General features: G+C 43.6%; 1 protein-coding gene across 4 annotated transcripts in view; it reads right to left on the bottom strand.

The window, feature by feature from the left end:
• Nucleotides 1-25,991, bottom strand: part of kaznb (kazrin, periplakin interacting protein b) — a 162,726-nt gene extending 136,735 nt beyond the window's left edge. Inside the window, exons 1-2 of one of the 4 annotated variants that reach the window (XM_046342912.1) lie at nt 25,219-25,991; nt 23,929-24,057 (exon numbers count right to left, since the gene is read on the bottom strand). In XM_046342912.1, the coding sequence (XP_046198868.1) occupies nt 23,929-24,004 (76 nt within the window). In that variant the 5' untranslated portion in view covers nt 24,005-24,057; nt 25,219-25,991. Of the gene's footprint in view, nt 1-23,928; nt 24,685-25,218 lie in introns of those variants that run through there. The other 3 variants (XM_046342911.1, XM_046342919.1, XM_046342918.1) reach the window with 3 other exon arrangements.
• Between the last annotated feature and the right edge of the window lie 649 nt (nt 25,992-26,640).

The raw sequence follows: 26,640 nt of genomic DNA, 5'->3' as shown, positions 1-26,640 counted from the left end.
GGTGACCTGCAGAGTAGGTTGAGAGGTCAGCGGGAAGTGGAACCAACACTGGTCACGTGTGACCCCGTCCCAGATGACAACCAAGGACAGTCTATCAACACAATGATGAAAGATTTATGTTCCCACCTTTCAGCATTTCATTGAAATGCAACAGCATCACACAGCCAGGGAGACATGTTTATGAGCACACAGCCCCGCAGGCAGGCAGCGGCACACATCAAATCAGAGGCAGGGAAAAATGTAATGTTTATGGCACCGGTTGACGAATGGATTCTAATTTGACATTCAACATTGACGAGGTGTACAGTCCCTCTTTCTGGCTGAAAGACGGGCGGCGGGCAGACAGGCTGCAGTGTAATAAAACGCTGCTGTTGAAAACGACATTCTTCCCGACGTGGGGAACAGACTGTACTCGGAATTTCCATTCAATGCATTCTGTCAATGACGGAGAGAGAGAGAGATCGCTCAGCTCAACAACAAAAAAAAGCAATTGTTTAACAATCCAACTTCAATATGGCAAAATAGAGTGAACATGCAGTTCTCTCAAATAGGTTCCCACTATTCACATAAGAGGATAAAACAAGCTGAAGGTAGGTTATTACAAAACCATCTCAGACTAATACTCCAGTTCTCCTCTTTACTTCCAAGTAAAGTTCTGTAACAACCTCTAGACTCATAAGACCCGTGACTCCTTACATTACTGCAGTTCCCGGGTACACAACTCCGGTCCTTGAGGGCCACAGGGTCTGCCGATTTTCATTCTACGCTTTTGATAAACGACTGTTTACCTCTGGGGAAAACAGATATGTACACTCTCTGGGAAATCACTAACATGAATTGATCCGTTAAGTTCCCGGTAGAAACGAAAACATGGGCGGCCCTCAAAAAGGACTCGGTGAGGTGCTCTCCTGCACACGTTCCTAGCTTCACGTGTAATCATATTCACACAGCAAGTGCAAAGCAGACAAGGAATTAGCATGGAAATGAACACACGCCCATTTATTCTACAGAGAGTACAACGGCAGAGGAAATGTCAACGCTTGTTTTTCAGATCAATGATTGAATACCTTGCCTAAGCATTCAAATCACCTGGAGAGCTGACCATGTGTGAACTCGAGCATTTGATAAGCATAACTGAGAGAAATGTTATCACTGCCCTTTCTCAGCAAGCGCTACACGGCTTATATCATTGTAAATATGGGGAAATGTCTAGTCCCTTCACTATTTGCTCAAGCATACATCTTTAAAGTCAATAGCGTTTTGTCTTTCAGATAGCCCTCTGAACAAGGTCTCTGTAATAATTCATGTTCCCAAAGTGATGTACTTTTTACTCCATACATTTTCCCTGACACCCAAAAGTACTCCCTGACACACTTATCAAGAGAACATCCCTGGCTCTGATCTGGCAGACTCACTAAACACATGCTTAGTTTGTAAATTATGTCTGACTGTTGGAGCGTACCCCTGGCTATCAGTAAATGGGAAAAAAACAAGAAAATTGTGCCGTCTGGTTTGCTTAATATAAGGAATTATAAATTATTTATACTTTTACTTTTGATACTTAAGTATATTTAAAACCAAATAGTTTTATTCAACAAGTATTTTACTGAGTGACTTTCACTTGAGTCATTTTCTATTAAGGTATCTTTACTTTTAAATATGACAATTGGGTACTTTTTCCAGCACTGCACCTGTGAAACAGATGAGGGGAGCTCATTACAGGGTCTGTAGAGCCACTAAAATACACAATGGCATCAACAATGAACTGTACTGAGACCAGTCAACAGCAGAATCATAAAACTGTGAGAAAACAGTTAACTCTTATTAATGTAATAGCTCTAGAGGGGCATTTGGCGCTTAATTTCTGTGTTTTGTGATGTTAAAATATCAATCTGCATAGTGATTCCTATGGGAGCCAGATTTGTTTCGCTACGGTGTAATAGCAAAACTAACCAATTTAAAAGGTAATGATGTGGTTTTTCACCCAATCCATCTCATCCAGCTCTGCAATATAGATAAATAAGAATATTCTGCTGGAGCAGAGAGAAATAAAGATGAGCGTTTCAATTCTTCAGCAGCTTCGGGGATCCCTCCCTGCCCTGGTGCTGTGGTACAGTCTCAGAAGCCTGTCTACTGCCAAGGCAATTTAAAATAAGTTCTAAGGACTTCCCTGCAAACAATAATGAGTCGTTAGGACGTCCCAGAGACGTCCCAAAACGTTGCCTAAACTCATCAGGACGTTGTGTCAAGGTCCCCTGGAGGTCCCTCTAGTTCCCGGTTTGTGCCGGGGTTGTTTTTAGGACGTTGCGCCATGATCTCCTGGAGGTTTTGTATTTTTTTTTGTGTGCCTGTTTTGCATGTTATTTTGGCATTCATTCATGTCACATATCAGTTTGCAAACAACGTAAAAAACAATGTGATCCCTCTCCCCCCTAAGAACTTAGCCTACTGACTTGATGTTGCACATGTAGCCTATAGCCTGTTTTAGAGGAATGTCATCCTCGGATATTGTAAGAGCGGCCCATGTTCTGATTTACGTCGCTGTCCATTTCAAAAGGGCTGAACAAATAGTTATATCAACTGCTCGCTCATTAATGTCTGCATCCAAATGACGGCTTGTCTCTTATTGGCTCATCGTTCCCTTATGCCATAGTTTGTCCATCTCAATTGTTATTTTGCTTCACGGGTCTCTCTCATGAATTTCTTATTCATAATTTTAGGAAATGTTGGAAGGATTTCATTGTTTCGCTTACTTTGTGTATTATAATTAGCTCATGTGCTTTTCTTCACAAGGAGGGGATACTATATCATGTTGTTGGGTCTGTAACCATGTTTGCCAGTGACAGTCTCTTCCCATAAAAAAATTATAATTCAACATAAAGTTCAGTAATAGAACCATGTACTTCCAGTTGATATTGCGAGAGTTGTTTAGTTTGCAAAATGCGCTGTCTGTGCACCAGTATATTGTCAATAAAAATGGATCCATGTGACTGTGTTTTCCTGGCCTAATTAAATAATTGGCCTAATTAAATAATAACGTTATATAGTGGCTTTGCTGGCATGCATCTAAAAATATTTCCAATATTTCCATACTAAAATCGCCACTGGTCATGGTCCCCTGTAGGTTTTGTCTTGTTTCCGGGGACATCACCTGATGGTCTAAAATAAACGTTCTAGCTAGGGCACGCAGACCATAGTTTCATTACACATCCCCCCCTTGTTACTGTTGCCAAGCCCATCGAGGCTCTGATAGGTGACACACTGATCCATTCACAGCTCTTTGTCTTTTGGCAATGCTAAACAGTGCTTTTAACACACATATTTGACACAATTTGACATACATGTAATACAGTAATGTCTATTTAACATGTCCTCATGTGGGATGTACTCAAAACTTGTTGGGTCACGGGATTCCGGTCTTCCAGCTACCCCACCATGTCTGTATCAATGACTGAATTCACCTGTAGGCCTATTCCGACACTTTGCCCCTCAAGGTACATTTCATCCATGTTAAAAATACACTCAAGAAAAACTATTATATTTATCATAGTGATTCCTTGAGTAACATTAAATCCCCGCCAACGTTAGAAAAGTAAACAAAAAACCCAAACTCAAAATGCTGAAATAAGTCAATGAAATCAATGAGAGAAGTCAGATTAAGTGATAATTAAAATAGCAGTGCAGTTGGCACTCTTTTGTGGAGAGATGTGTTATATGTAATTGTGTAGGGAATTCTGTAATTCTTCAGTCTTTGTGGCACAGCAGAAAGATCAGCATACCCCAGATGCAGAGGTTGTGAGTTTAAATCCCAGGTGGGGTCATATCGATATGGTCAAATGTAAAACATACTGTCATTGATTTGACATGAACACTATTTTAGCTGAACAGCGTACAACTTACCTCAAAACCAGATACCATTTCATTACTTTACTTATAATGGTTTGGGACACCTGGAACAATCAGGGGAGCCTCAGGGGACATTGCCACAACATCCCAAGAACGTTCATGGGAACAAGAAAAAGGTCCCCCAGAAAACATTCCCTTGGGACCATCACACAGCGTTCTTAGAACGTTCTCAGAACGTCAGACGGATAACGTCACACCAAAACCCTTAAAGGACCTAATGGGAACATCGCTGAATGTCCTCAGGACGTCTCCTGTTCGCTGGGTTCACACTTCAAACCTCAGGCCCAGGGCTGCATCAATGGATGAGAGGTCTCCAAGGTTCTGAGACCACCAAGAGAATGCCACTCGGCTGCGTCTCAATTGCACCGTTGCCAGGAAAGCACCCAACACAATTATGTTGGGAGAACAAAGCCTGTATTGAATCTAAACTAAAGGCTATACAGTAACATGATCTGTTACTTTCAGAAAGAGGAGAGATTGAGGCTCATTTTGAGGCTTTGGAAAGCTTGCAACTGTAATGCTAATTGTAAAGCTGCTCAAACACAGGCATTTGGACAGAACCATTATAGTTTAGAGGTTTGCTTTGCATAAAATAACCCAATCCCGCTCGGTATCTAACAGCGTCCACACAGGCCTGTAATTTTATTGTTTACCACATTGTTCTGCTTCACTATCCATGGAAGGGTGCAATTCATCCCCCGACTGTCTATGCATCTAAATTCTCCAGAGAAATTGGACACTTTTCTCAAAACCATGCTCCAAACAATATATCTAATTGAGAGCTAAAGTGTCCCCTTAGAGATAGAATCAAATGGACCTTGTCGACCTCTCAAAGAATAACTGCATTTATTCTGCAAAAGTAAATCCTTGCTGCAAATAGGGATAGCTGCCAAAAACCCTACTATGCATTGACCACAGTGCTGGCTCCAAAATCTTTCCTTTCTGAGGACAGAATGACAAATACTTCACCTAAAATGAGGTAAGCCTCATTCCATGGTCCCCCAGTTCCTCAGAAAGCAACATATCCTGTCACTCTCAACATTGATGTGTGACTGTGTGAAGATGATGCTTAGCAGATGGAGATGTGTGTGTGAAGCTTAGATTTGCTCTATTTTGGGGCGGAGAATGAAATAAAAGCACAGCACTGACAGCCACTGGATCCAGGAGGCTGATCTAAAAAAGGAACTATACAAGGTTCTGGTATTCTGTGCGTCATTGTTTGTGTTCCCCAGAATCACGAATCTGAGAATCCACAGACCTCAGTTTATCCAAAACAAACACCCAGACTGGCATACATACAGACAAGCATACATACATACATGACAGGCATACAGGCATACAAACATACAGACAGGCATACAGGCATACAGACACAGACAGACAGGGCTTGGGTTCCCTTGCTTCGCTCTGTTCCATACCTACCAGCTTGCAGAGATCCCTTGTGTCCTTATCAGATGTGTGATTCCTATGGCGCAACAGTATTGTTTTGGTTTGTGTAGAACAAAACCTTCTGTTCTAATCACGAGCTCAACACAACACCTCAATCTGTCGCAGAGTGACAAATGGGAAACACTCACATGCTCTATACAGACCACAATATACTAAAACACACACCACTGACACTCGCACATTAGCATATTAATAATACTATCGACACATCCTTTCCTAACGAGGAAAGATTTTTTAAATACACACGGTAAGTGGTTGCTGTAGTGTTAGGGAACAGCACCAGCAGCATTAGCCCAGTGTTGACAGCCCAGCACACACAGCAGAGGCTTTAGTGGAGCTGACTTTAAGGTGCAAAGACGTGCTTGTATACAGCCGAAATCTGGTCCTTACAGGAGTTTACATAGAAAACTCTTGAATGAGCTATACATGCACTTCTGGTTATAGTTTAATGATATACAAGTCTGCTTATAAACTCAGTCAACTATTTTATGAATTATGAGCATTTGTTCATGTATTTCTTAACATCAGTGAATACATGTGTATAAACCATTTATTACGTTAAGTACCTTCAAATTGCAATCATATTGTATATAAATGATGAACAACCTTATTTCAGTAAAATAGGAGTTTACCCGTGCATGTAGAGAGCAGTTGGGTCTTACTGCACCACAATGGGTTTGGAACCTAGTCTGGACAACCAATCTTCTCAATGGAAAAAGGGAAATGTGATCTTGACAAACCATTTCTGAATGGATCTCGCTTCGTGCACGGGGACATTGTCATGCTGAAACAGGAAAGGGCCTTCCCCAAACTTTTGCCACAAAGTTGGAAGCACAGAATTGTCTAGAATGTCATTGTATGCTGTAGCATTAAGATTTCCCTTCACTAGAACTAAGGCGCCTCACCCGAACCATGGAAAAGAGCCTAAGATCATTATTCCTCCTCCACCAAACTTTACAGTTTGCACTATGCATTGGGGCATATAGCGATCTCCTGGCACTCCGCCAAACCCAGATTCGTCCGTCGGACTGCCAGATGGTAAAGAGTGATTCATCACTCCAGAGAACAAGTTTCCACTGCTCCAGAGTCCAACGGCGGCGAGTTTTACACCTCTCCAGCCAACGTTTGGCATTGAGCATGGTGATCTTAGGCTTGTGTGTGGCTGCTCAGCCACAGAAACCCATTTCATGAAGCTCCCAACGAACAGTTATTGTGTTGACTTTGCCTCCAGAAGCAGTTTGGAACACCTGCATTGTTTGCTGTTTGGGGTTTTAGGCTGGGTTTCTGTACAGCACTTTGAGATATCAGCTGATGTACGAAGGGCTATATAAATAAATTTGATTTGATTTGATTTGGTAGTAAGTGTTGCAACCGAGGACAGATGATTTTTACGCACTTCAGCGGTCCCATTCTGTAAGCTTGTGTGGCCTACCACTTTGGGTCTGAGGCGTTGTTGCTCCTAGACGTTGCCACTTCACAATAACAGCACTTACAGTTGCCCGGGGCAGCTCTAGCAGGGCAGAAATTTTACAAACTGACTTGTCTGAAAGGTGGCATCCTATGACAGTATCACTTTGAAAGTCACTGAGCTCTACAGTAAGGCCATTCTACTGCCAATGTTAATCTATTGAGATGGTGTAACTGTGTGCTCGATCTTATACACCTGCCAGCAACGGATGTGGCTGAAATAGCCTAATCCACTAATTTGAAGGGGTGTCCACATACTTTTGTATAAACCGCGCATCTCAAAGGGATTTCTTATTAGAAATTTCACTGTAAAAGTCTGAATCTTATATGTATTGTTTTCACTGAGCCATAAAGCTGTGTCTGTTCAATTCCAATACATTGACCATGTTCTGCATTCCATCAACATTTTTGTTACCAAGGGAGTGAAAAACAAGAATTGCATTTGCATATTTTACATTGTTTTATTTTACTTCTTGATGTACTAGAGACTCAAATGGCAATGCAATCTATCCTCTTCAAGTATTCCCTATATTCCTTAAACATATAGCAGTATAAATTAAATGTGATTAAATGTGTATAAAACTGAAATGTATCAAAGAATTTCTAGTCCAGCAAATAAATACTAAAGTAGCTCCCTCAGTTTCCCTTGTGGGGGTCCAACTAATTACACTGATAGTTATTCAGCCCTTTCAGTGCTCACCCACGATAAGCCTACAAAGACACCCGCCCACTCCTACTTCTCAACAATGAGGGCTGATGAAAAAAATAAAGGTTTATCCCTCCTTCAAGAAACTCAAAAGTATTTCAACAGGCGCAGTAATCAAAATTCAAATGAAGGCGAGAACCAAAAAAAAAAAGTCCCACTTACATTTCTAATGAAACTTTTACAGCATATCTCAGTGCTGGTTGCTATGGTGACGGTAGAACCAGAACCTACATCTCCCTATATGCACTCGTGGGTCTTGATGCCAGCAGGAGCAGGCAGCACTGGCACTGCAACACTTCTTAACCCTCGTACGATCACAATATAACTAAACGCCATTGCATTAACACACGCCTTGAGGGTCACACCAATCAAGTCTCTCTTGAACAGCAGTAGCAGTTCATTGTCCACGTCCAAAGCAAAAGGTTAAAACCCTTGAAACATCTTGTAGAAGTCATCAGCTGTACTCAGCGATGTTAAATATTCACGTGATACAGCCCACTCAGTCAGCAGGGTTCTGCTTGAATAGGAAAGACATTAAAAAGCTATGCTTTAATCATGCTAGGGTGCGTTCAGGTGAGGACCTGACATTACAATATTCTAGCACTTCTCTCTGGGTATACAACCACTTTGGCAAAAACTGGTTGAATCAGCGTTGTTTCCACGTAATTTAAACCATAACAATCTGTATGATGATGTTGAATCCACGTGGATAGCTGATTGGATTGGCAAAAAGTCATCAACATAAGGGCATTTAGTCTTTTTTTTTCTCAAATCAAATTGTACACGTCACATGCGACGAATACAACAGGTCTAGACTTCACCGTGAAATGCTTACTTATGAGCCCTATCCAAACAACGCAGAGTGAAAAAGTACATTTAACCTAAATCCAAGGACACGGCGAAACGTTTTACTGAATTCACGTCAGTTGACAACTCGACCAAATGTAAATCAACACGAGACGTAGAACTGACGCCAGCGGCCAGCAGGAAGTCACATACAGAACTCCTCAAACTGACGTGCAAGCAAAAGAGTATACAAGTTCACAGAAGTGGATAGCTAAGACCAAATCAAAGCATGCACCTTGATTTGTCGTTGAGTTTTCTACATTTGTTTTAAGTATGATCAAATTCTACATGGTAAGCAGATGGAATTGTTAAACAAATCCTGGGTGATTTCAGAGTGCATACCAGTATAGCTGTCACTATGATCCAGCAACATTTCCTTCTGTAAATGTCAACCAATGGCCCCCCAGACCCGAAATTCCAGAAATAAGAGTTTGACCTATGAGGCTTGACCTCTCTATCTGTCAGATTTATCCTTAAAAAGGTCAACAGACAGTTGGCTCTGGTTAGCTATGTGGGTTCATCACTATGTTTTGTTGTTACTGACCTGTTGTTCCAGCAGGTAGCAGGCAAACCTGGGGGAAGGTGAGTTGAGCCCTTAAATAGTCTGTGTACTGCATCATTTATTTCAGCATACACTCCCTGTGTGCAGAGATTCCACCTGACTTTTACAAATCAACACTGCCACCATCTGGTAGTTCCGTGGCATGGTAGGCTACTATATGAGCATGGGAGTGGTGTAAATCCTCAAGTCTGGTCTATTTTCAAGGGCTTGTTGATCAAATATTAGATCAAAGCCTACTATAAACATCCCTTCAATTTAAAACAGACTGACATCAACTATCACATGCATCACAAATCAAGACGTCCAGATCCACCTCAAATCTTTGCCACACGATCCCTCAGGTGTATCGTCCAGCAAAACCGACGTCTCCAGACGCGGCGTTATCACAGAGAGTTCGGCATTGGGGTCTCCTAAGGTTGTGATTGGAGACAGCGGTAGGACCGAGCTGCACAGAACAGGATGCCGAGTGAAACAGCGGCGGGAGCAGAGCAGCTCGAGGCAGCCTGGAGGAGAGTGCCCTCCACGGGCCCGTCGTGTCTTTGATCAGTGTGCCTGCCACCTAGTGAGACAACCCAGTGAGCAGCACTAGGAGCTGCTCGGATTCGCCGCTTTCAGTCTTGAGCTTTAGATGGAGCAGCACATAAAAGTCTCCTTCGGCCCTTTAATATGATATGCCAAAGGCCTGGCTGCATGCTCTGCACTACCAGGGCTGGAAGAGCTTTCCGGTATTATTACCCTGACATTAGCGTGCGTCCACACAGACCCAGAAAGCCCACAGACTAATTGAAATGAATGACAAATGAGTGCGGCGAGGCGAGGCTCTCATCGAGAAGGTGCATGTAATGGCTCTCATCATGTATTGGTGCATGTAATGAGAGGGAAGTGAGAGGAGCGTCTGTCTGGTTGTACGAGAGGTCAGGTGTTAGGGAAGGCCAACTTGACCACCTGGATCGATCCTCAGCCGAAGGTCAGCAACACTAGCATCCCCATCCTTATGCTGCACGCCCACAACAACAACAACAACACAGAGCCTACCAGCCCAGAAGCATAATGGAAACTCGGTTACAACAGTCTGTTTTATTCTACTATATATGAAAGGCAAAAGATGAAGAAGAAATGTCTGAAGGATGGGAGTGGCACATGCTGAAGGAAAGAGGCATCTGTGTGTTTCTTCCAGCTGAGAAGAAGAAAGCGTATGAGGATAAGGCTCTTCTCTTTGAGAAGTCAGGGTAAATAGAGCTTGTTAGAGGGGACCCATAGGAACTACACAGCTACACAGACGCCACCGTTGTCATCGGGCACATCAAATCCAGGGCTGAATTAGGGTCCTTTGGAGAGTCCGGACTATGGGGAGAATATGTGACAAGTCTGCTGCCAATTAGGCCTGTTTGTGTCTCAGACCCTGTGTCTTGTTTGTGTTTGTCATTCAGGGGAGGAAAATAGGGTAGAGGCAGATCTGTTCCTAACTGTGCAGCAGGAAGGAACGCTGTCTGATAGCTAGCAACTCTTCACAACCTAAAATAAGGCTATTGAGAAAACATTTTAGATCTCAGAATTACTCGAATAGTGCACATTGGGACCCATTATACCCACTTTGAAGCTCAAAATCCAATTTCGTAACCATGAAATTTGATTATATGTCATTCAAAAGTAGAAAAGTGTTAGCAAAAACTTGGTTACACTGTTTTTATTATATAAGGCTACCAGGTTTATATGAGGCCATACTGTGGTAAACAGCCCCAGAAATTCAAAGGCAACTCAAACCAAAGCATACTGAGCTTGACAGTTCCGAAGAAAAGTTAAAGAGCACTCACATCCTTCATACATCAAACATTCCAAGCTCTCCTCACGCATGCACAGACAGCTCCGTATTCACATGTCTGCTAACAGTGAGATCAGGAGAGGGGTGGAGAGAGGAATGCAGCTTAATGATGCTGACAGTATCTCTCCTACTGAGTGCCTACTGAAGAGCCTATTACTGATTGGATCAGACAGGTTATGCCCGTCTGAAAAGCACAGATAGGGTCTTGATCCTGTGGTCTTGATCTCCAGACCACTGCAGACCATGTAAATGCAGTTTGGACACAGGAACTCTGCCTAGAAGGCCAGCATTCCGGAGTCGCCTCTTCACTATTGTTGTTAAGACTGGTATTTTGCGGGTACGATTAAATGAAGCTGCCAGTTGAGGACTTGTGAGGCATCTGTTTCTCAAAGTAGACACTAATGTATTTGTCCTCTTGCTCAGTTGTGCACCGGGGCCTCCCACTCCTCTTTCTATTCTGGTTAGCACCAGTTTGTGTTGTTCTGTGAACGGAGGAGTACACAGTGTTGTACAAGATCTTCAGTTTCTTGCCAATTTATCTCATGGAATAGCCTTCATTTCACAGAACAAGAATAGCCTGACGAGTTTCAGAAGAAAGTTCTTTGTTTCTGGACATTTTGAGCCTGTAATCAAACCCAATAATGCTGATGCTCCAGATACTCAACTAGTCTAAACAAGGCCAGTTGTATTACTTCTTTAATTAGCACAGTTTCAATGGTTTTCTAATGATCAATTAACAAAATGCTGTTCACAAATGCTCTCCATCCAACCTCACTGAGCTCGAGCTGTTTTGCAAGGAGGAATGGGAAAAAATGTCAGTCTCTCGATGTGAAAAACTGATAGAGACATACCCCAAGCGACTTACAGCTGTAATTGCAGCAAAAGATGGCGCTAGAAAGTATTAACTTAAGGGGGCTGAATAATTTTGCACGCCCAATTTTACAGTTTTTGATTTGTTAAAAAAGTTTGAAATATCCAATAAATGTCGTTCCACTTCATGATTGTGTCCCACTTGTTGTTGATTCTTCACAAAAAAATACAGTTTTATATCTTTATGTTTGAAGCCTGAAATGTGGCAAAAGGTCGCAAAGTTCAAGGGGGCCGAATACTTTCGCAAGGCACTGTATATTGGTCACGGTTTATATCCTCCAAACACTGGCTTCTCGGGCGTTATCACTCAAATATGTCACAACACAATATGGGTCATGACAGTGTTTTGACCAGGTTATGACAAGTTATGACATGACATGGTTAAGACCCTGTCACGACGGTGTTATGGCGCTGAATGTCAAGTGTCACCCTGCTGATACAATGTCGCTGATGCAGAAAACTGCATTCTCACTTGAAGTCAGCAAACTGATGTATCTCAGAGAAAGTTGACTGTCAAAAACAGAAAGCATTTGACACACGAGACTGCTTTTTCAGGTTCTGAGAGGCAGCGTATGTAAATTATACTCTCACTTTGTGAGCACTCTCCCCAAAATAAGATCAGTGAGTAAATATACCAGCAGACTCAAACCATTTCAAACCTGCCTCACGTCTGCTATATCTGGCTCCGCTCTGCATCGGTCTCAGGTCTGTGAATGCCGCGGTGCTGCATGGAGAGTCCTGAAGGTGTGAGAAGAAGCAGCAGCAGCCTACTGTAGCTAAGCCTCATCATCCTCTCGATGGGTTTCTGTGTTTCCTGCGTCATTGAAACGGAGGCTGCCTGTGTCTGCTGACTCCACACATCTGTCTTCCCTATCCAGTATCCAGCGCCGCTGGCCTCCTTTCCCCTTGGTCTGGATTATAAAACCCCTTAGTTACACTGCTGAGTCCTCCACTGCAGATACACGTTGAGATGCTTGCCAAGCCTCCAGTGTTCCTCTAACAAACGATAGAGCTACAAACAGGGGGGGGGGGGGTGAAACAAGATAGATAAAGATAAAAACAATTTATTCTATGACTGTAATAAAAAAATGAATATATCCACACTGAGCCACAACACAAAACCATAACGCTACAGTATCCAGAGCACATTACCAATAGTACAAACACCCATACTGTAGAACAGTACCTTTATACCGTGCCTTCAGTAAGTATTTACACCCCTTAACTTTTTCCACATTTTCTTGTGTGGGATTCAAATGGATTTATTTGTCTTTTTTTTGTCAACGATCTACGCAAAATAATGTCCAAGTGGAAAAATGTAACATTTGGAGAAAGAAAAAAATCTTGATTAGATAAGTGATTCAACCCCCTGAGTCAATACATGTTAGAATCACCTTTGGCAGCGATTAGAGCTGTGAGTCTTCCTGGGAAAGGTGAATTTGTCTCCCAGTGTCTGTTGGAAAGCTGTTGGAACCAGGTTTTCCTCTTTGATTTTGCCTGTGCTTAGCTCTATTTGATTTATTTTGTAATCCTAGAAAACTCTCTAGTCCTTACCGATGACAAGCTTACTCATAACATGATGCAGCCACCACCATGCCTGAAAATATGAAGAGTGGTACTCAATATGTTGTGTTGGATTTGCCCCAAACATAATGCTTTCTATTCAGGACAAAGTTTATTTCTTTGACACATTTTTAGCAATTTTACTTTAGTGCCTTGTTGGAAACGAGATGCATGTTTTAGAATAGTTGTTATTCTGTACAGGCTTCCTTCTTTTCACTCTGTCAATTAGGTTAGTATTGTGGAGTAACTACAATGTTGATCCATCCTCAGTTTTCTCCTGTCACAGCCATTTAACATGTCTGCTTTTTTTTTATTTATTCAGACTATTTCATCTAACAATAGTTGCCCTTCTTTTGCGAGGCTTTGAAAAACCTCCCTGGTCTTTGTGGTTGAATCTGTTTGACATTGACTGCTCGACTGAGGGACTGTTCAGACAATTGTATCTGTGGTGTATATTGAGATGAGGTAGTCATAAAAAAATGATGTTAAACACTATTATTGCACACAGAGTGAGTCTATGCATCTTATTATGTGACTTGTTAAGCACATTTTTACTCTTGAATTTATTATTATTATTATTATTATTATAAGCCTGAATTTATAGGCTTGCCATAACAAAGGGGTTGAATACTTATTGACTCAGGACATTAGGGATTTTCATTTTAAAATTCCAAAAAACATAATTCCACTTTGAGATGATGAGATATTGTGTTAACACCAGTGACAAACAAATCTAATTGTAATACATGTTGAATGCAGGCTGTAACACAACAAAATGTGGAAAAAGTCAAGGGGTGTAAATATTTTTGCTGAGCTCATAACACAGAGTACAATGCGCTTAAATCCAGTAAGAGAAAACAGGGCCTATTGCATGTGGTAGCCTACACAGTCCATAGCACAGAACCTATAGCACATCATCATCATTCTATAGCGCAGAGCCCATAGAACATCCAAGACATTGATAATCCATATTAATTAGCGCATCAGTAGTTAGTCTGGGCTCACGTTGTGGTGAAATATATAACCTTTACAGCACTTCAGTGGCAAGCTCTTTAACAGGCAGGCCACGCTCCACACAGATGGGAGTGCACAGAGCAGAGTGTGCATGTTTGTGACAATGAGACAAGGTAACAGATAGTTTAAATTGGACCGCCTCTATGCATATGGGATCGCGGTCTAAGGCATCGCAGTGCTTGAGGTGTCACTACAGACCCGGGTTCGATCCCAGGCTGTGTCACAACCGGCCGTGACCGGGAGTCTCACAGGGCGGCGAACAATTGGCCAAGTGTCGTCCTGGTTAGGGGAGGGTTTGGCCGGGGGGGGATTTACATGGCTCATCGCGGTCTAAGGCATCGCAGTGCTTGAGGTGTCACTACAGACCCGGGTTCGATCCCAGGCTGTGTCACAACCGGCCGTGACCGGGAGTCTCACAGGGCGGCGCACAATTGGCCAAGTGTCGTCCTGGTTAGGGGAGGGTTTGGCCGGGGGGGGGATTTACATGGCTCATCGCGGTCTAGCGACTCCTTGCGTCGGGCCGGGCACCTGCAGGCTGACTTTGAACAATGTTTCCTCCGACACATTGGTGCACCTGGCTTCCGGGTTAATCGGGCGGGTGTTAAGAAGCGTGGTTTCGGAGGACGACTCGAACTTCGCCTCTCCCAAGCTCATTGGGGATTTGCTACAATGACACTAGACCATAATTGGACATCACAAAATTGGGGAGAAAAAGGTAAAATATAAAATAAATAAAGCTATTGTAACCCTGTGTTTTCTGAAGGTTAATTCTTCAACTTGGCACCACAACCTTTCATTATCTTGTATGAAGGTTCAGTGGTGTTTTTCATTAATGCTGAATCTGTGAGCAGGATTATAATGAAAAAGTGGCTCCAGCTGTTTCTATTTTCAGCAAAACAACATCAGCCTTTATCATTAGATGGACTCGACCGGGGTGTATTGTGTGCTATTGGTCGTGTTTAAGAGCATGCATGTACCACTTACAGTGTGCTGCTTGCAACAAGAATTCTGCAACAGAACGGGAAGCTAAGCGTCTGTCAGGAGCTTTTTAATGCCGTATAGAATTGAACAGATCTTAAAACAGCTTGAGCACCGGAGCATGAAAGCAACTGTCTCTAAACAAGCCACTCTTCTTGAGTACAAGCTCTGTGATAACACAGATACCATCTTACATTTTATCACAAAAGAAAAGAAAATTACCGGCTACTATCTTCAGAAAATGCAGGAAGGTGTGAAATGGGGGCTGTGTGTGTGTGTGTGTGTGTGTGTGTGTGTGTGTGTGTGTGTGTGTGTGTGTGTGTGTGTGTGTGTGTGTGTGTGTGAGAGAGAGAGCAAGAGAGCTCTAAAGCAAGCCCAAAGGTAAATCAATATGAAAGAAAGAAACAATACCGCAATACAACGTGTGAAAACATGATGAGCATCTCAGGCATTTCTCCACATCAAAAGCCTGGGGAGCGTAGTTTGAACATTAGAGTGAGATTCTGTCATTGGCTCGGTGCTCCATAAAGGGCTACTGAAATCAGCAGGTGTCGGTCTACTCCCTCTCAAAGACGACATGATTGGTCAGGGCCAGGGGTTAGACCCACAGATCCCACTTAGGGACGAGCCTCATGCCAATCACGCCCAACATGTGGATTTCCTGTCCAGGGGAGACATCTGTTTCCCCCAGAGTTAGTGTTTTATTGAACCAGCTTAGATAGGCAGGAGAACGGTGCACTAATGAAGAGACCTCGCCCAGCAGTACACTCCTAGCACGGAGACCACAGCGCGGACAATAGCCACAACACAACTACACAGACACACACTATGTCTGCAGAATAGCAATTAGACACTTTTGGGGCTCCTACACACTTTGCTGTAGTCACTACTTATGCAGACACACATATGCATACAGACAAATACACAGTATTGATTACCCTGAGACAGCACACACACACACACACACACACACAGTCCCACTGACCCCGTTCTTAAACAGCGACCATTAGAAACATGAGGCCTGCCCATCTCCGCAGTCAGATGCACTAATGTAGTGCTGAAATCCAATACGGGGGATTAGATCCGAGATAAAGAGAGGTATAAATTAAGCCTGTATTTACTCTGATGAAGGGATTAGCAGAACCACTGGGAACACCCAGCGACCACTGTCAATAAGGACCTCTAATCTAAATACAGATATGAAAGCCACTGACTGAGCCGTTCATCGTAAGCCTAATAATAAAGTGTGACTGGCTTTTTATTAGGAACTAAGGACACTGCCAACAATATCAAATGTGTCTGGCCGTGATTCGAGACGACACTAATGTTTTAGCAGTCAATCTGGGCACACAGAAAGAGAGTTGGAACATTGGCCGTGCGCCAGCCCCCTACCTCCCTCTCTCACACACACACACACACACACACACACACACACACACACACACACACACACACACACACACACACACACACACACACACACGGGATGAAGACAGTATAAAGAGTTATAGGCTCCTTAGACTTGAATCTGCTGATAACCTTGTTCTCCCTCGGTCCTCTCATCACTGGAATCTAGTGGTGCAGAAAAGGTGACTGGAACTCCTTCATAGGACATTACAGTAGAGTAAAGGTGCTTTTAGCCAGAGCAGACCCAGATATGGGCTTGATTTGAGTGACACGCATTTAACGCATTAAAAGGCAATCTCCCAACTTTATAGGCCCTTGTGAAATGTGACGTTTTTGGCGGAAGTGGGACTAAACATTACCCTGAACGTAAGATGTGTATACAGAATTTTTGGGGTCAACTCTGGTCCCACATAAAACAATGCGGTCAGAATTAAAGCCCTGCGTTACCTTGTAAACACAATAACACTTCAATGTTACAGCCACCCTTACAATGTTGTTGAGGAGCAGGGAACCGCATTGAAAAGACAAACCTGGAGAACGGCATGGAAATATAAACCTGTAATTGATACAATTCATTCAATGTTGATGAGCGATGATAAACACGCTGCCAAAAACCTACTGGTTACTGTTTTGTGACAACAACCATACCGGCGGATCTGTCATCTAAGAATTCTAACCTGTTGAAATAAATGTTATTTATTAATAACCGCAACTTTACAGATTAGCTGCTTTGTATAATTGCATTAGCTAGATAGATTTGGTTAGGCAGAGTGGGCTTGATAGTACAAATCAAGTTACAGTATAGCCGGTGTGACTCAATCAACCCTCCATTTACATAAGTGCAAAAGAACAATTTGTGTGTGTGTGTGTGTGTGTGTGTGTGTGTGAGAGAGAACTTTATCCTATTTAGATAGGATAAGGCCTAGCTTTGCTCTCCTAGATACAGAAGAGTCTCATCATCAGCAGTACTTCAAAACCCAGCACACATTTAGTAAAGAGGCTTTGAGCCGCCTGCGATCCTCCAGTCAGCGGCAGAATATTAATCAGGGCCCCGTCACCCCATCCGACAGTAATACGCTACTGAATACCAAACACACTTAATGAGTCCACAGACACATTCAAACAAAGAGCATTATTTATATGCAAAGAGAGGACAGGAACAGAGAAGAGAGACACACTCTCGTCAAAGACAACGAACAATATCCCACCAGGCTGGATAAGCTCGTTTATCTTATCAAAATCACTCCGCGGCCTGCAGTGAGCAGAGTTGACTAAATCAATCACCAGATAGTAGATATACTACACTGTATCACACCACAGCTCGTTACACCCCGGCAAGGAACATGTGTTAATGAATTATGTTCTCATTATCACAAACAACTTCTCTTTCGGCCCCTTATGCTTTAATAGTGTGAATCCCAATCAAATGTCTTTTACTGTGCGTCTCCGTTGAATTAACACATTACTGAATCAGGACCGGGGCCTTCTCTCTCTCTCTCTCTCTCTCTCTCTCTCGCCCTCTCTTCCGGTTGTGCAAATAAATACTTCTGAACTATGCCGTTAACTTTCTCTAACTTCAATGAGAAAGTACTGTTCAGGTCTCGCTCTCTCTCTCTCTCTCTCGGACTGCTCTGGCAGTGTTTCATCTGGCAAAGGACGTTCTCATTACCCAACATGCATGTATGTCAGTTTGTATTTATGGCAGAAGGGAGGTATCAAAGGATGTGAGTAAGATCTCTCTGCAAGACCCCAAGAGAGAGAGAGAGAGAGAGAGATATTCAATCTGGAGGCAAGTCAAGGGAAATCATCTGTATTTAGGAGCTATGTGACCCAGAACATTGTTGAATAAGACGTCAGCCAAACATGGTTGACATAGAGATGATCGGAAAGTTGCAGAGACCTGTCAACGCATGTGAAAACGTAATAGATTTAGCTCAAAATAATACAGCCTTCAGTTTGGGCAATATAAATGTTCTAAATAGTTTCTCAGCCCCCTCACTCTAATGCCTTGAGATTAATACTGTGTAAAAAATAAATAAATATAATTCTGTCATGAAGGATTAAAAAGACAAATACAAGCAGGCAGCTGGAAGAAGCTGGAATGGGTTCAGCCACCACCATTTCCCACTGATATTTTAACTAGAGCCTGACCGATAAATTGGTTAACTTTTCGCAGAAATATTTGCATCGGTCTACATTTCACAAATAAAGCGCTGGTAATATATACATAGAACAAATAAATACACCTGCTCATTTGAGGTAATTTTTTGAAATGTTCAATGATTGCCTGAAGAGGGCGTTCTACCCGCTGCTGATTGAACATCATTCAGCCCTAAGTCACAACGTGAGAGAGTAGGCATTGTGGTTAACGTAAGTAGCTTGCCACAGCCAACGTATTTGAATAAGTAAATCATCAGAAGCACTCTTCATCAAGCAAGCACCTCTGACCTCATCACATTCTCACTTAGTTAACATTAGCTAGCTAGCTAGCCAGGAAGGCAGTTAACTTAGCTATCTAGCCAGCATGGTACACTACATGGCCAAAAATTGTGGATTTTACTATTTCAGCCACACCCGTTGCTGACAGGTGTATACAATCGAGCACGCAGCCACACAATCTCCATAGACAAACATTGGCAGTAGAATAGCCTCACTGAAGAGCTCAGTGACTTTCAATGTGGCACCTTCATAGGATGCCACCTTTCCAACAAGTCAGTTTGTCAAATGTCTGCCCTGCTAGAGATGCCCCGGTCAACTGTAAGTGCTGTCATTGTGAAGTGGAAACATCTAGGACCAACAACGGCTCAGCTTCGAAGTGAAAGTCCACACAAGCTCACAGAATGGGACCGCAGAGTGCTGAAGCACTTATCTCGTAAAAATTGTCTGTCCTCGGTTGCAATTCTGACTACCGAGTTCCAAACTGCCTCTGGAAGCAACGTCAGTACAGTAACTGTTCATCGGGAGCTTAATGACATGGGCTTCCATGGCCGAGCAGCCTAAGATCAGCATGTGCAATGCCAAGCATCGGCTGGAGTGGTGTAAAGCTCGCCCGGCTGGAGTGGTGTAAGGCTCGCCGCCATTGTACTCTGGAACAATAGAAACGCGTTCTCTGGAGTGATGAATCACACTTCACCATTTGGAAGTCCGACAGACAAATCTGAGTTTGGCGAATGCAAGGAAAACGTTATCTACCCGAATGCATAGTGCCAACTGTAAAGTTTGGTGGATGAGGAATAATGGTCTGGGTTTGTTTTTCATGGTTCGAGCTACGCCCCTTAGTTCTAGTGAAGGGAAATGTTAATGCTACAGCATAAAATAAAATTCTAGATGATTCTGTGCTTCAGACTTTCTGCAACAGTTTAGGGAAGGCCCTTTCCTGTTTCAGCATGACAATTCCCCCGTGCACAAAGCGAGGTACATAGAGAAATGGTTTGTCGTGATCGGTGTGGAAGAACTTTACTGGTCTGCACAGAGCCCTGACCGCAACCCCATAGAACACCTTTGAGATTAATTGGAACACCGACTGCGAGCCAGGCCTAATATCCCAACATCAGTGCCGGATCTCCCTAGTGCTTTTGTGGCAATGTTCCGACATATAGAGGAAAGCCTTCCCAGAAGAGTGGAGACTGTTATAGCAGCAATGGGGGGGGGGGGGGGGACCAACTCCATATTAATGCCCATGATTTTGGAAAGAGATATCCGACAAGCAGGTGTCCACACACTTTTGGCAATATGTACTACTTATGTGCTAACACTAGATTGATTGTTGCCAAAGTGAACACTCGCCATTGATGCAAAAAATTACACCGTTACTATCTGGGCTTATTATGTTAGCTAGTGGGCTTATTCAGTTAGTTTACCCAAAATATGCCATCTGCAAAAAGCAAGACAGGTGGTGCAGATCTATCATTCAGACCATGCACTTGCATTCATGATAAGTAGCTAACGTTAGCTAGCTAGCTAAATTAAAATGTGTGACTAAAACCAGTGTGGCAAGCATTTGCCTAAATTTTGTCATGAATAACATGCAGTGCCTTTGGGAAGTATTCAGACTGCTTCATTTTTCCTTCATTTTGTTACGTTACAGCCTTATCCCCCCAAAAATTTTAATTGTTCTTTCCCTCATCAATCTACACACAACACCCCATAATGACAAAGAAAAAAATGTTTTTAGAAATGTTTGCAAAAAATAAAAAACTGAAATATCACATTTAGTATTCAAACCTTTTACTCTGTACTTTGTTGAAGCACCTTTGGCAGCGATTGCAGCCTCGAGTCTCTTGGGTATGACACTACAAGCTTGGCACACCTGCATTTGGGGAGTTTCTCCCATTCTTCTCTGCAGATCCCCTCGAGCTCTGTCAGGTTGGATGGGGAGCATCGTTGCACGGCTATTTTCAGGTCTCTCCAGAGATGTTCTATCAGGTTCAGGTCCGGGCTCTGGGTGGGCCACTCAAGGACATTCAGAGACTTGTCCCAAAGCCACTCCTGCATTGTCTTGGCTGTGTGCAAAGTGTCATTGTCCTGTTGGAAGGTGAACCTTCTCTCCAGTCTGAGGTCCTGAGCGCACTGGAGCAGGTTTTCATCAAGGATCTCTTTATACATTGCTCCATGTATCTTTCCCTCGATCCTGACTAGTCTCCTAGTCCCTGCTGCTGAAAACAATATTGCCACATCATCCTGCCACCACCATGCTTGACCGTAGGGCCAGGTGATGAGCGGTGCCTGGTTTCCTCCAGACATGATGCTTGGCATTCAGGCCAAAGAGTTCAATCTTGGTTTCATCAGACCAGAGAATCTTGATTCTCATGGTCAGAGTCCTTTAAGGTGCCTTTTGGCAAACTCCAAGCAGGCTGTGATGTTCCTTATACTGAGAAGTGGCTTCCATCTGGCCACTCTGACATAAAGGCCTGATTGGTGGAGTGCTGCAGAGATGGTTGTCCTTCTGGAATGTTCTCCCATATCCACAGAGTACCTCTAGAGGTCACGCTCTGTCAGAGTGACCATTGAGTTCTTGGTCACCTCCCTGACCAAGGCCCTAATCCCCCGATTGCTCAGTTTGGCCGGGCAGCCAGCTCTAGGAAGAGCCTTGACGGTCCTAAACTTCTTCCATTTAAGAATGATGGAGGCCAATAGGTTCTTGGGGACCTTCAATGCTGCAGAAATGTTTTGGTACCGTTCCCCAGATCTGTGCCTCGACACAATTCTGTCTCAGAGCTCTACAGACAATTCCTTTGACATCATGGCTTGGTTTTTGCTCTGACATGCACTGTCAACTGTGGGACCTTATATAGGCAGGTGTGTGCCTTTCCCAATCATGTCCAATGAATTGAATTTACCACAGGTGGACTCCAATCAAGTTGTAGAAATATTTCAAGGATGATCAATGGAAACAGAATGCACCAGAGCTCAATTGAGTCTCACAGCAAAGGGTCTGAATGCCTATGTAAGATCGGTTTTTTATTTGTAATACGTTTGCAAAAAAAAATCTAAAAACCTGTTTTTGCTTTGTCATTATGGGGTATTGTGTGTAGACTGATTTTATTTTATTTTAATCCAGGCTGTAACATAACAGAATTTTGAAAAAGTGAAGTGGTCTGAATACTTTCGAATGCACTGTACTTCTTCTCCACTGTACCTAAGGTAAACCAAAAAAAGTGTTGTATTTACTACCGTAAATATTCTGAAGAATATAAACGGAACATGCAACAATTTCAAAGATTTTACTGAGTTAGTTCAAATAAGGAAATCAATCAATTGAAATAAAGGAATTATGCCCTAATCTATGGATTTCACATGACTGGGAATACAGATATGCATATGTTGATCACAGATACTGTACCTTTGAAAAAAAAAGTAGGGGCGTGAATCAGAAATGCTGTGACCACCATTTGCCTCATACAGCACGACACATCTCCTTCGCAAAGAGTTGATCAGGCTCTTGATTGTGGCCTGTGAAATGTTGTCCCATTCCTTTTCAATGGCTGTGCAAAGATGCTGGATATTGGCGGGAACTGGAACACGCTGTCATACACATCAATCCAGAGCATCCCAAGCATGCTCAACGGGTGACATGACTGCTAAGTATGTAGGCCAGCTTCCAGGAATTGTTTTTTCAGCTTCCAGGAATTGTGTACCGATCCTTGCGAAATGGGGGCACGCAGATGAGCTTCCCTGAAATGGTTTCTGACCGTTTGTGCAGAAATTCTTCAGTTTGAAAACCCACAGTTTCATCAGCTGTCTGGGTGGCTGGTCTCAGACAATCGTGCAGGTGAAGAATACAGATGTGGAGGTCCTCGGCTGGTGAGGTTACACGTCGTCTGCGGTTGTGTAGCTGGTTAGACGTACTGCCGAATTCTCTAAAACGACGTTAAGGCAGCTTATGGTAGAGACATTAACATTAAATTCCCTGACAACAACTCTGGTTGACATTCCTGCAATCAGCATGCCAATTTGATTATATTGGCAAAGGTGAAATGCTCACTAACAGGGATGTAAACAAATTTGTGCCCAAAATTTGAGAGAAATAAGCTTTGAGTGTATAGAACATTTCTGGGGTCTTTTATTTCAGCTCAAGAAATCATCATTTAGAGTATCTGTTAATCCTTTGGGGCACAATTAGTGTCAAAAAGGTCTGTTTTTCATTCCTCCACTAAAAAAACGATATATCGGCAAATACATCAGTAATCCGCCTCCCTAAAATTGGAATCGGACCCAAAATTCCCATATCAGTCGGGCTCCAATTTTAACTTGTCAAACAAGGGAGCAATATACATGTATTTTTTACGGTCGTGAAAATTAAAACGTGGTGTGTGTCCGTACTGTGAAGAGTGTCTTGGGTGACAACCCTGCTGTGAGATGACACCGCTATAATATAATGAACCCCCTCCTCCACATACTGTACCAACACTTGACATGTATCAGCCGTACTAGTGTTTCACTCAACCCTGCCATTGTTTCAACTCAACACAGCAACAGAGGTATTAACCATGAGTACCCGACTACTACACAAACTGCACAGTTCCACATGGGCACAAAAACAAAACATCCTGCAACCTAAAGCCCCTGGGTGCAGACCACTGCATTTTCCCTTCATATCAACCTACAGTACATAGAAACACCAATTTACTCCAGAGACTAGAGCAACAGTAATCCCATCTCGGCCTCATCTCTATCTGAAACAGTCTCTCCAAGCACCAGCTCAAGTGACAGCCAAGGAGATCCGTTAAAACTGACAGAGCAGGCTTGTTATCGACCTGATCTGGGAGGGATCTCCAGGCAGCCGATGGGGGATAAAACACTGACATGTTTAACAAAGGTGTATGTTTGGTTACTCACTAGCCTGCATGAGCTGTCCCTGACGTCCGAACACCTGGGAGAAGGTGGCAGGGCTGCAGGTGAGGGTGTCCTCCATGGCTGACCCACTGGCCCACGCTGTGCACACCAGGGGGATGAAGGTCAGAAACACTGCGTCACGTCGAGGCGGAGAGAGAGGGGAGAGAAAGAGAAGCAAAAAGAGGAGAGAAAGAGAAAGAAAAAAAGAAAGAATGAAAGAAAGAGAGAGAGGCTTGTTGAGGGCTTCCAAAGTCCAGAGCGTGAGCTGTCCTGGAGTCTGGAGAGAGCGAGTTGACTGCCCTCCACTGGACTAGTCCTGCTGCTAGTACTGCTGCCGCCAGAGAGAGAAACAGTCCACCGCTCACACCGACACGGGCAGAGCTTCTCACTGCACAGATAGAGAGGGGGTGTGCCTGCGTGAGTGTGTGTGTGTGTGTGAGCGCTTGCGTGGTAGAGTTCTGGACGTGCCTGAGTGTGTGTGTGTGCCTGTGAGTGTGTGTGTTAAGAGTGAGAGAGTGCCGGAGTGTTGGAGGAAGCAGCAGAGAGAGAGCCCTGAGTGCAGCTGTTCCAGTAGTGCTGTGATCTTGCTCTGTCTGTGCAAGGTTGACAGCAGGTTTCTGTAGCTGAAGGCAGAGAGCAGAGCAGACACAGGCTGGATTCTCCAGCAGGTGAAAGTCACACCTCCCTCCCCTCTCTCTCTTCCTCCCTGCGTGTTGGCAGTAGGAAGGAGCCTTGTATTCTGGGCATGGGTGGTGGAAAGACGATTGTTGTTCTCTGATCTGTTGAGCATGCCCCCTTTCTCCCCTCCCTTTGCCTCCCTCCGTTCCTCAACCCTCCCCTCTCTATAGCCCTCATTTGCTGTGCTTCAGCAATAACATCTCTCTCCCTCCCTCCCATTGCAAACCCCCTCTATCCATCTTAGAGCCGGAGCTGCTGCTGGGAAACGGATTTCTGCAACCCCAGCTCTTCATTTCTCCCTGGTGCTGGAAAATGGGATGAGGGAGAAAGAGGTTGCATACAAGTATGAATTCTATATTTGTCACCTAAGGCTTCACCTTCAAAAAGCAGAACCGAAAACACTGAATATGAACTGAAAACGAGCAAGTAGCTTACTTGAAACAATTATTAATGTATTATACTGTTACATATAGTATGTACAGAAACTGCTCTGCTGTTGCATTTGACTAATTGCATCTAATGAGATGAGTGCCAATGCTTATATGCATCTGAAAACACATTAATGTCCACCTGTTGAAATGAAGGGAATATCCAATTTAATTGAGAGAATATTACCTCAGATCCTGAGGCACCTTGAAGCGTAGTGCTCATTATTTATGTAGGTGTTGGCATGGAAACCGCCACCCTCAGACAAATGATGACACTATTACTACTATACAATAATTGAATTATGGCACCGAAACCCATATTCCTCTCAGTGAGTCCACCTCTCTTTCTCCATTATGTTCAGGTCCTGAGCCTTTTGCGGGATGTCAGCCAGCTCCTCCGACAGGCTATTTCCCTGTTAGCAAAACTTTCCCAGGAAGCCCATTGTCACTGAGCCCTCTCGCACACACTGAGGGGACCTGGCCATAGAACTCACATCCTCCTTTTTGAATAAATAAATAAAAATCAGGAAACGTTAGAGCAGGACACTCAAACAGTGGGAGATCAGCGCTCGGTTGGCTAGCTAAAGCAGGTGGCCTGCAGGGAAAAAGATCTGGCCTTCGACGTTAGCTTGTCAAGTGAATAATTAGCCATAGGCATACACATGCTTCGACCATCTTCAGGTGAACATTCAGCCAATCTAAGACGTTCAAGTAGGTGAACAGTTCACCACATAGTGTAGGTAACTGAAAAGTACCCTCATCTCACAAACACACATGCAGATGGACAGAGGAAAATAGATCCTATAGAGTGTCTGGTACAGGCTCAGCTGTTGCATGACATGAGCAACGACAACAGACACAGAGAAGATGGCTTCTCACTGACATCTCTGCCTAACTCGGAGTGACGCCCACTGGAATTCATTATTCATCCCCTCTCGAACTTCGTTGGCTTTAATGCCATTCTCTTTGAACAGGAAGTCAGGACTGGGAAGCTTTTTTTTAGGACACAGGAGGCTGGGCGCTGTGATGTGTGAGCAGCAGCAGTCATGCCCCTCCCACAGAGCTCGCTGACACTTTCCTATAGAGAAGACAGACTACTATATTCCTCAGGGTTTTGGAACAACGGAGGTTACAGAGCGATGAGGTTTACAGCGCCGCAGAAACTGCACCCCTTTAGGACTAGGATAGGTCCCTGTCTAAATTCACAAGCGATAAACACTGCGGTCTTGCGGTTATGCTGAATTTGCGTGGTACTTTATATCTGCAGCATTAGTAGTGTGTCCATGCACTTTCTAAATCTGCCAGCTTTCCTCTGTATCATAGTTTATTTAGTGCTCTCTGCCAGCCTGGTACAGAGCTGCATGGGATTGCAATTTTATGAATCCGGCTGTACACAGCAATCAGGAGAGCAATGATATTTCATTCTGACAGCTGGGGCATGGCACAGCGCTCCTCTCCCCACACACACGGGCTGCAGAGCACCCATAAACAACAACACCGACCCACGAGGGAACCATAAACCAAACCGCCATGGCACCAGGGGAAAGATAAACACGTCGCACCATCCCACTGAATAAAGACCCTCTCAAATCAAATTCACACACACGCC

Source organism: Oncorhynchus gorbuscha, linkage group LG03 (genome assembly GCF_021184085.1).
Source record: "Oncorhynchus gorbuscha isolate QuinsamMale2020 ecotype Even-year linkage group LG03, OgorEven_v1.0, whole genome shotgun sequence".
NCBI lineage: Eukaryota > Metazoa > Chordata > Actinopteri > Salmoniformes > Salmonidae > Oncorhynchus > Oncorhynchus gorbuscha.
The sequence above is the reverse complement of the archived record's forward strand: the minus strand, read 5'-3'. Positions and strand labels throughout refer to the sequence as shown.